The 10,047-nt window shown below is 55.7% G+C and overlaps 5 protein-coding genes across 5 annotated transcripts; 2 read left to right on the top strand and 3 right to left on the bottom strand.

Moving 5' to 3' along the window:
- Nucleotides 1-114: 114 nt before the first annotated feature.
- On the top strand, nt 115-3,605 carry VC83_00892 (uncharacterized protein). Its single transcript, XM_024464579.1, has 2 exons — nt 115-572; nt 701-3,605. The coding sequence occupies exons 1-2, from the start codon at nt 489-491 to the stop codon at nt 2,708-2,710; spliced, it is 2,094 nt and encodes a 697-aa protein (XP_024328077.1). The 5' UTR covers nt 115-488; the 3' UTR covers nt 2,711-3,605.
- A 3-nt stretch (nt 3,606-3,608) lies between these two features.
- On the bottom strand, nt 3,609-4,050 carry VC83_00891 (uncharacterized protein; the record flags this gene model as incomplete). The annotated part of the gene is made up of 1 exon (XM_024464578.1): nt 3,609-4,050. One exon carries the CDS (start codon nt 4,048-4,050, stop codon nt 3,796-3,798), a length of 255 nt encoding a protein of 84 aa, XP_024328080.1. The 3' UTR covers nt 3,609-3,795.
- A 38-nt stretch (nt 4,051-4,088) lies between these two features.
- On the bottom strand, nt 4,089-5,809 carry VE1 (velvet protein; the record flags this gene model as incomplete). The annotated part of the gene is made up of 2 exons (XM_024464577.1): nt 5,383-5,809; nt 4,089-5,326 (listed from the first exon to the last, which is right to left on the bottom strand). Exons 1-2 carry the CDS (start codon nt 5,513-5,515, stop codon nt 4,089-4,091), a joined length of 1,371 nt encoding a protein of 456 aa, XP_024328079.1. The 5' UTR covers nt 5,516-5,809.
- A 774-nt stretch (nt 5,810-6,583) lies between these two features.
- Nucleotides 6,584-6,888, top strand: VC83_00889 (uncharacterized protein; the record flags this gene model as incomplete). The annotated part of the gene is made up of 2 exons (XM_024464576.1): nt 6,584-6,591; nt 6,660-6,888. The coding sequence occupies 2 exons, from the start codon at nt 6,584-6,586 to the stop codon at nt 6,886-6,888; spliced, it is 237 nt and encodes a 78-aa protein (XP_024327770.1).
- Nucleotides 6,889-8,107: 1,219 nt separating this feature from the next.
- VC83_00888 (uncharacterized protein) lies at nt 8,108-9,792 on the bottom strand (the record flags this gene model as incomplete). The annotated part of the gene is made up of 2 exons (XM_024464575.1): nt 9,382-9,792; nt 8,108-9,251 (listed from the first exon to the last, which is right to left on the bottom strand). The coding sequence occupies exons 1-2, from the start codon at nt 9,660-9,662 to the stop codon at nt 8,108-8,110; spliced, it is 1,425 nt and encodes a 474-aa protein (XP_024327771.1). The 5' UTR covers nt 9,663-9,792.
- Nucleotides 9,793-10,047: the final 255 nt, after the last annotated feature.

The raw sequence follows: 10,047 nt of genomic DNA, 5'->3' as shown, positions 1-10,047 counted from the left end.
AGTGCGAGTATCTCCTCTAACCAATAAAATACAGTCCAATACATCTTTGGTATAATATAATCATAATAAAAAAGTTATAGGTGTGTGAACTCGCTCATCTGTTCATCTCGCTCATCTCATTCATACACCGCTATAATATTATGAAGAGATTATGATGAGACACTTCTCCTATCCTTCTACTTCTGCTTCCCAAGGATAACAAGAATTAATTTATCCACATCCCCTCACCTCCCCTCACCTTCACAATTCACAATTCACAATTCACAAAATACGCGTAGTAACAGGTCAACAAGGCTACGACGCTGTTACGCTGTTACGCTGTTACGGTCCTTCGTTGTCCGGGTTCCAGAGCAGACTCCCTCACAACAACCACAGATACATCTACTATTTACATTCGCGATTATCTAGGACGTGACGAGCAACAGAGCTCAGAGCAACATTCTTTACGTTTACGTTCACCCAAGTTAACTGTCTCAAGCGTTGTCTTTATGGTCATACAACGCAAGGGGCAAGGGGCATACGTGAGCAGCAACACCAACACCGTCATGGATCCTCACGTCATGGATCCGCACGTAAGTTTTTTTCAGCTTGGTTTGGGCTGTATAGGTCGTATCTGATTTCACTATCGCTGAGCATACCATCCACCCCACGGCGCTGTCGTTCTGCACCCCAGAAAAGAATGCAAGGCTAACATCACTAGTTGCCAATCAACACACCACAGGGCAAACCCGAGGGTGATGTGAAAGACACCCAATCTTTCTCCAAGGGAAGCAAGAGACTTTTTAGTCACACTTTCTCAAGGTACTCGCAAGAGGAAGACAGTGCCAGTAACTACGCAAGTGGCAGCGATGGACGCCACCTTGATGAAGATGACCCATTCGAGAAGCGTCACCGTACCAGCGACTGGCCACTTGGAGGCAATGGGAAGACCATTGAAGGCGCTGCAGCTGACGGACCTGACTCCCCAACCAGCAATTATTCTGACGATGGCATCCAAACGCGCTCATCCAAGTTCATTGAAGGGAGCATGAGGAACAGAGTGAGCCAAAAACCACCAAGAAAGTATGTGGCCACTGAAACCGAGTTGAACTGTGCCGGTGAAAATGAGTGCACCAAGAATGGGAAGCCACAGCGCAACAAACTGATCCGCCACTCCAACCACTCTGTACCAGCCGTGGCGGGAGAAACCAAGACTGAGGCTAACCGCCACTCTACCATATTCCGCTTCGGAAAGTCCCTGGCAGCTTCTTTCAATCCGTCAAACTGGAAGATATGGTCAAAATCACAGGATGCCCGAGTCCCCGACGACAAGGCTGATGTCGAAGCTCAAGCCAAACTAGAGAGAGCATATAGGGAAGTAAAGAGCATCGCACCCACTCCAGGGCGTCGATTTGGTCCGGCCGGTGGTTCTGCTATCTGGAGTAATCCGCGGTCATCTGTGAACGCTTCAGGCGTCGAAATTTCAGAGCAAGCACCGTCCCAGAAACGCTATGGAATGGTATTCGACACCCCGCCATCCATGGCAGGACTCGGCGGTGACTTTGGTTCCGCCCAACAAGGCACAAGCAAACTTTCCACCCCCGCCGACCGGTACTCCGTTCCATCCCACCAGCTCCTCCACAGCAATGAGAGCAGATCATCATTCACCTACGGCTCCATCGCCCCACCAAAGTCGATGAAGCATAAACTCTCCCGCAAGGACCTGCGCGTCCAACAGAAACTCGTCAAACGCGTCAGCAACCTCGAATCGAAACTCGAAGCTGCGCGTCTTGAGCTGGTGAAATCACTAGGCAACACCGGGATCCCGCCACAACAAGCTCGGGGTGGAAAATCCCGCTTCCTTCCTGGGGCACTATCATCTCTCCCCTCGGAATCGCTGTTGAACGGATACACCCACCAAAATGAGTCCTCGCAAAGCTACATCGGTGCAGCCTTGACTACAGATGACAAAATCAGTCTCTCCGCATCACGCAACCACGACGATCCCCCTGGCCGTCCCAGCACCTCCAGCTTCTCCTCTTCGGTTCGGGAATATCCAAACGGAGAGTCTCACTATACTACTACGGGCCCAGATGACGCCGACCAAGTCACCCCTTCCAAGAAGCGAAAGAACATGGCCAAAACCTCTACCTCCACCACCTCATCTTCCCAGCACCCCTCAGACGCAGACACCTCCACCACCTCTCACCCCGCCAAAAAATCCCGCAACAACAACACTCCTCGAGAGAAACCCAGCCCCGAGCTCCTCATCCCCGACTCCAGCTCCTCCTCGGATCCCAGTTTCGAGAACGTGGACCCAGAGAAGAAGGCTGTGCTCGTGTCTGTGGGCGCGAAGCAGCAGGGGACGCCGAAGTTGATTGTTAAGAAGCGCCTTCCGCTTGGGACGCAGGGGAGTAGGATTCCACGCAAGGGAAGCAGGAAGGATACGCCGCCTGCTTCTGAGGTCGGTGGTGAGAAGGGTATTTCCGTCACGAGCGGCAATGCTGGTGTCCAAGAGGCGTCTGCGGTTGAGTCCCAGCCGAGACAGGGGGTGGGGAAATTGAAGAAGGCTGCTAAGCCGAGGGTGAAGAGCACTGAGCTTACGCAGGTGGAGAAGCAGGTCGAGGAGAAGACCAAGGATACGAAGGAGAGTATCCCAGCTGCCGGAGGGGGTGAAGTGACGAACTCGACTTCGATGGAGAGTTTTGAGTGGGGGCCTGATGTGTTTTAACCGTCGTCACTACAGAAATCAACTCAGGTCAGGTGTTAAGGGGAAGTGGAAGGCATGGAGAGGCGTTACGAATGATGGATGATGGATGATGTACTGTGCTGTACTGATAATAATAGCGGCATCGCGGATTGTGATGATGAGGTAACGAGTAATGTATGCTTTGGATTTATTGCGGTTTGCGAAGCTGAGGAGCGAGGGATGGCAGCGTTGATAATATGGATGATGATGAGTGGATGAAGGCGGAAAGTGTGTGTACAGCGTAGCATAGCAAGCATAGTTGATATCATTTCGGTGGCGCTCTGAATTCTCTCCATCATATTTACAGTATCATCAACTGGGCGTCGAACTTCATGCCAGGCAACCCCCGATCATGTACATGTTAACAGTATCAATGGGCGTCAAACATCACAGAAGGCCATCACATCACATCACACAATCGGTCATCCAGTCAACACACAAATTTTAAAAATCTCCCTCATCTCATATTCCCCCCAAAAAAACTATCCCTAAAAAAAAAGATGGCGATGAAGCCAACCTTTGCGCTTCCATACAACAAAAAAAGCCAAAACAAAAAAAAGTATTTCAAGTCATAAAACAACCCCTCCTTCATATCCCCTCCCAAAGTTTTACAGTACGAGAACTGCCCCTCCCGTTTCCGCTTGGGCAGAAACAAGGGAGGGGCGCCGCTACAACTGCACCCCAGGCGCACAGCGAGGAAGGACATAGGAAAGTCTTGTAGTGGGTGGGTGGTGGTAATGGTGGTGGTAATGGTGGTGTTGTTGCGCATCAGCGCGGGTCGTGAGTGATAGTGATATAATCCGAATAAAAATCCGAGAACAAGTCAAATGAAAGGGCCGCCGTCGTCTAGAGGCTTCCTTTGTGTGGTGGTGGTGGGGGGGGGGGGGGGGGTGATGGGCGCTGTTGAAGTCGCGGGGGGAGGAAATGGTGGTGGTTGAGGTGAGGGAGATGAATGGTAGGCTAGTGTGTAGCACCTGCCGTCACTCTCAAAGTGCGTGTACGTATGTATTTACTACTCTCCCCCCTGCTCTGATCTCGAAACTCTCTCTCGATCGCATCCAGGCCACTCAAACAGTTTCATCGAAATCCCGCACTGCACGCGTAAGCCTCCCGCCATCCGCGCGTCTATACTCCATCTTATACTGGTGCAGCATCTCCTCATTATCCAGCTTCGCCGCCGCGCCGTTATGCGAGCTCGACGGCCGCGCGCCGTTGTGCAGCGGCTGCGCGTGGGTGCTACTCGCGAAGACGGTCTCGAAGGCTCGCTTGCTGCCAGCGCGCTGCGGCTCGGCGGTGGTTGTGGAGGTGAGGGAGGGGTACATGTAAGATCCCGGACGGTCGCTGGGGCTGGGGAGGCTGCTCAGTGAGAGGTGGTGGGAGGGGAGAGAGGGGATGGGGGGGATGCGGGCTCGTGCTTGGGTTCGTAAGCGGGGGTGGTGGAGATATTGATTGGTGCGAGGACTGGTGGCTGGGGGCGGGATTGGTAGGGTGCGTAAGAGGAGGCGTGATTCGAGTCTTGTTCGTCGCGGGGGTATTGTGGTTGTGGGAGAGGTGCGCTGGTGAGGGATTGCCGTCTGTATTCGGCATCGTAATCTCTCGGGGCTTGGTATTGGCCGTACTGCGGCCTCTCTGGGTAACTGTAGCCGCCTGGTGATTGTTGGGGCGGGTACTGTGGTGCTTGGTGATATGGCGATGGAGCGGATTGATGTGCTTGTTGGGGCTGGGCGGGTGGGGGAGGAGCAGGCTGGGTGAACTGAGGGGTCTGGAATTGTGGTTGTTGCGCGGAATGCGGGCCAAATTCCAGGTAGGATCCTCCTTGCTGCGGTGTGGATGCCGGACCGTGATTATATGGTGCTGGATATGATGGGTGTGGTGGGTAGGCGTCGGCCGAGGGGCGACGGTGCGCGTACTCGGGCTTGATCTCGCCGTTGCTATTGCTCAATGACCGCTGGCGGCTATACGGCTCGACCGGGGTGGCACTCCCTGTGCTTCGGCGATACCCGTTGTTGTCTGCGCGCTCCTCGTAGTCATCAGCGGCCTTGCCCTCGCGCCTCCTCATGCGCACATCACGACGGATGCGCACGCGGCAGCCCTGCTCCGCCACGGTCCTGCTCAGGCTGGTGCTCTCTGCCAGGCCGGGGAACTTCTTCGCGCTGAAAACGGTGAAGGCCTCGGACTTGATCTCGAGCCTCCAATCGAAGGAACCCGTCGGCTCGTCGGGGTTCTGCTTGATCGCAGGTGCGGCCGACTCACCATCCTTGTCCTTGTCCTCCTTGGTCTCCTCGTACAGGTTGAAGCTCAGGCGGTACTTTCCCTCGTGGCGGACCGACAGGTCGGGGAAGATGAAGTAGCCAGCCTCGGTTGGGCGGTCGAGATATGCCATGCCCGACACGGGCATGCCGGTGAGGACGGGGATCTGCTGGGCGGTCTGGTGGACACGGCCGTGGATGATGGGACGCGCGGTCTCGAGCGTGGCGAAGACGAAGAAGTTGGCCATGTAGGAGAAGGTGATGTCGCTCTTGATGTTCTGTGCGTCAATCTCAAATATCCTCAGCTCTACCACGGGCGGTGGGTCAACCGGTCTTCGGTCGGCAGAAGCTATGGGATGTTAGCAACGTGTTGAGGAGGCCTTTGTTCAGACGCGTTCTGCTCACATTTGGCTCCCGAACCACATGCTCTCGCGCGCTCCGGCTGCTGGATGACCTTGAGTTCGTAACTGAGATGACGGCCCTCGGCCGTCATCCGCGTCACCGTCGCCGTCTCCTGGGGGCGATTCACAGGATTCATTGTGACGAGATGTTTGTCGACGACGCGATGGGTATCGAGTCTCTCCCTTGGCGGTTGTCGTGAAAGAGTTGGCGATGGCAGGCCTCCTTTTTTCTTCTTCGACAACGAGGACGTTGGTGTGCGAGGGAGAGGTTGGGATGGGGCGGCGGAAGGGACGCGGCAACGAGCGAGAGGATGGATTGTGAGGAGTCTCCTTTTCGAAGCGACCTAGGCCCTTGACACAAGGGTTGGGGAGGTGTAACAAGGCAGCGCATACCAGGGTCCGTACTGGGGGTGTGGGGGTGTTTTTTTTTGGGGGGGGGGGGTGGGTGGGAAGGGAAAGGGTAGTAAAGGAAGGGAAGTAGTAAAGGAAGGGAAGTAGTAAAGGAAGGGAAGTAGTAAAGGAAGGGAAGTAGTAAAGGAAGGGAGGTAGTCAAAGAAAGAGAAGAAGTCAAAGAAAGGGAAGAAGTCAAAGAAAGGGAAGAAGCAATGGGAAGGAGAGGAATTTCGTCCGAGGGCTAGAGTAGGAGGAGGAGAGAGAGAAGGATGAGAAGGATGAGAGTGAGTAGATAGTGTGAGGTTCGGGGGAATAGTAGAGGGGCCAGAGGAGTGGAAAGGGAAGTACCCAGTAAAAGGCCCAGTAAAAGGCCAGTAAAAGGCCAGTAAAAGGCCAGTAAAAGGCCAGTAAAAGGCCAGTAAAAGGCCAGTAAAATCCCAGTAAAATCCCAGTAAAAGGCCCAGTAAGGGTTTGAAGGGATGGCTGTGTTGGATGTGGTTGGTTGGGGGGGTGGGTTGGGATGGGAGGGTGGGTTGGGGGGTGGGTTTGGGATGGGAGGGTGGGTTGGGGGGGTGGGTTGGGATGGGAGGGTGGTGGGTTGGGATGGGATGGGACGAGGGGATGGGATGGGATGGGATGGGATGGGATGGGATGGGATGTGAAATGTGGGTTTTGGGTTTGGGGTTTGGGGTTTGGGGTTTGGGGTTTGGTGTTGTGGGTAAGTACTCCGTAAAGTAAGTAGAGTACGTACATGGTATACTACATTACATATATATGGTATACAGTGGTTGGTATGTAGTACAGTAAGTACCATGGAAGAGTACGTACAGGTGTGTGGGTGTTGGTTATGCATGTAGAGTACGGAGTACAGCAAGTATAATCTGGGAGTGGGAGTGGGAGTGGGAGGGGGAGGGGGAGGGGGAGTGGGAGTGGGAGTGGGAGTGGGAGTGGGAGTGGGAGTGGGAGTGGGAGTGGGAGTGGGAGTGGGAGTGGGAGGGGGAGGGGGAGTGGGAGGGGAGGGGAGTGGGAGGGGGAGTGGGAGGGGGAGGGGGAGGGGGAGTGGGAGGAGGGGGAGGAGGGGGAGGGGAGGAGGGGGGAGGGTGTTGGTCATGATTGAGGGTGGGATGGGATGGGAGGGTGTTGGTGTGGGAGGGAGTGGGAGGGTGTTGGTGTGGGAGGGAGTGGGAGGGTGTTGGTGTGGGTTGGTGTGGGTTGGTGTGGGTTGTGTGGGTTGTATGGGTTGTGTGGGTTGTGTGGGTTGTGTGGGTTGTGTGGGTTGTGTGGGTTGGTGTGAGTGGGTTGGTGCGAGTGGTTGTGGTTGTGGGTGTGGGTGAAAGGCTGAAAGGGTGGGTGAAGGGACAAGGGTGGGTGTAGTGTGGGTGCGTGTAGTGTGGGTGCGTGTAGTGTGGGTGAAGGGGTGTGGGTGAAGGGAGAAGGTGGGTGAAGGGAGAAGGTGGGTGTGGGGGGAAAGCAGGGAGGTGGGAAACCAGGTGGGAAACCAGGTGGGAAACCAGGTGGGAAACCAGGTGGGAAACCAGGTGGGAAACCAGGTGGGAAACCAGGTGGGAAACCAGGTGGGAAACCACAGGTGGGAAACCAGACAGAGACAGACACTCCTTCTCCCTCCATCTCCCTGATCCCGATCCTGATCCTGATCCTGATCCCGATCCCGATCCTGATCCTCATCCCGATCCCGTTGCACAGACGACTCCGACCGCATCCATCTAAAAATAACTACTCCCACAAACTACAAACCTTCCTGTCCAACTCTATGATATGATATGACGCCGTACCAACCGCGCCCCTTGCGCTGTAACTACGACACTACACCACCGTGCTATCATGCCGTCTATCACACCGTCTATCACACCGTCTATCACACCGTGCTATCGCCCATCACACCGTGCTATCGCCCATCACACCGTGCTATCGCCTGTCACACCGTGCTATCGCCTGTCACTACCCTCAAGCTGGAGCACAGCAGACCGCGATTTCTGGCTGCCGTGGCTGTGTGGAGCGGATGGGTGTGCTCTACAATCCCTGACACGCTTGGTCATATATAGTATTTGTATACACAACACCCTCTTACACCTAGGTCTGCATCTATTACTGTACTGCCGCCTTCTATACTGACGTAACTGGCTGACAGACCTTCCATTTCCACACCCCCCACACCGAGCGGATCGTGTGTGTGCGCCGGGCTTATATGCAACTCCCCTTCCCATTCCCAAAGAACCTATTTTTACCCTCCCAACTCCCGCTTCCGTCTCCATCTTATCCCCCTCAACCCCACACCCACCACCCACCTCCCATCTCCATCTCCATCTCCATCTCCTTCACCTGCCCCTTTCCCCCCTCCCCCCCTTCCCCCCTTCACCCTTCGCCTTCCCCGCCCTACTATCACTCTGACACCCCGGACAATTATGCACGACCTCATGCGCAAAAACATCACAGTCAATGCAAAAATGCTCTCCGCAGACCTCACACGCATACCTCCCCGACTCACTGACCGCCTTCATCATCGCCTCCCTCCTCCCCCCCTCCTTCTTCCCCTCCACCACCTGCCTCGGCGGCGGCTTATTAAACCCAACCCCACAAGCAAAACAACTCCCCACCCCACTCCCCGCCGCCTCGCTCCAGGATACCTCGCGCCAGTTGCGCAGGGGGAAGAGGTGGTGGTATGAGCGCGCGAGATGCGTACTCAGGATCAGCGTCAGCCCACACGCCGGACACTCCGCCGGCAGCGAACACACCTTACTCCCGCACCGCGAGCACAGATACCCCCCCCTCGTAAGCTTACTATGGCACGCACACAACGTCACCGCCGTCGCCACCGTGCGCGACGGGAATCCCATCATGAGTAGACTACTCTGATTCTGCTCCTTCGCCCTCGTCGGCGGCGGGGTCGTCGCGCCCATCAAGAGGGCCCGGAAATGCTCCTCGTGAAGCGCGACGCTGTAGTCGCCCTTGGTCTTGGTGCAGATCTCGGAGAGGATGGCGACTTGGGCTGCTAACCCTATGGCCGAGACGCGGATGCGGTCGCTTGTGAGGGAGGAGATGGTGGTGTGGATGTCGCCCGGGTCGGAGGAGAGGAGGGCGCCGGAGATGATGAGGACTTCTCTCGTCCCATGGCTCGGGGCGTGGAAGAGGGACGCCCGCGCCATTTCCAAGGCGTTCTGAAGTGACGGACTGCCCTGCGGATCCTGCGTCCTCAGTTTCCCCAACGCACCAAGATGTACCGTCGGCGTCCCGGATAACGGAGAGATCGGCTTGGCGAGCCCATCGCGCATACCTAGGATCCCGAGCTGGGAGATGGGGTTCTGCTCGAAGAATTCGCTGATGAATGAGGTTGCGTGGCGGAGGGTGAGGAGGTAGCGCGTTGGGCGGAGGTCTTTCTCGGTCATGGCGAAGGAGAGGTCGAGGATGAGGATTAAGTGGCGGATTATGCCGCGTTGGAGGGGGGTTGTGTCGCGGAGCAGTCTAAAGGGGGAGGGGGGGGGGGGGTTAGCTTTGCCTTTTGCTTTTGTTCATGCTCATGTTTATGTGGTGATTGATTATAATGGGGGTAGGGCAAAAAAAAGGGAGAGAGTTGTAAAGGGAGACAACAAACCTCTGCCTCTTCCCAGCCTCCAAAAGCCCCTCAACAGTAGAGCTCAAACTCCCATCCGCCCCCTCAACAACCGTATCCCAACTCCTCTGTATATCCTCCCACGCCGCCCTCCTCCTCCCCTGCTTCTCCTTCTCCCCTCCCCTCGCCGCCTCGGGCACCTTCACAGGGCCCCTCGAGCGCGTTGCGTGTCGGCCGCTGCCGCCAACGGTGCCGGAGGGGGCGGCGGTGGGGAGATCATCGTCGGAGAGGTCCTCGATGTACTCGCCGTCCGAGTCTGCCATGGTGTGGCGGAGGAGATGACGGCATGCGGTGGCTGGAGCTAGGTCTGCAAGAGTGGTTTGAGCGGGCGGATGGGCTGATGTTAGGTTGTAGTGGTGGGTTGTTGGAAGGGTGGGTTGTGACGGATTTGAGGCGAGGTAGGCGGATGGTAGCCTTGTGGGCGAGGCGGACGATAAATGTTAAAATATGGGCACTAGCCGCGAATATCTCTACTATGAAGGACAGGGTTCATTTGGAGGTAACGATGGCCACTGTATATGTAATATCTTTTATATCTTTTCACTTCGGATTTATCTAGAGACTATTTCCAATTGGCACTCCAGACGCCCATATTATTATCAATCAGTGGGCCAACGTCACTACCATACAATACGATGCCAAACATAT

The sequence above is a fragment of the Pseudogymnoascus destructans genome (genome assembly GCF_001641265.1).
Source record: "Pseudogymnoascus destructans isolate 20631-21 unplaced genomic scaffold scaffold_2, whole genome shotgun sequence".
NCBI lineage: Eukaryota > Fungi > Ascomycota > Leotiomycetes > Thelebolales > Thelebolaceae > Pseudogymnoascus > Pseudogymnoascus destructans.
The sequence above is the reverse complement of the archived record's forward strand: the minus strand, read 5'-3'. Positions and strand labels throughout refer to the sequence as shown.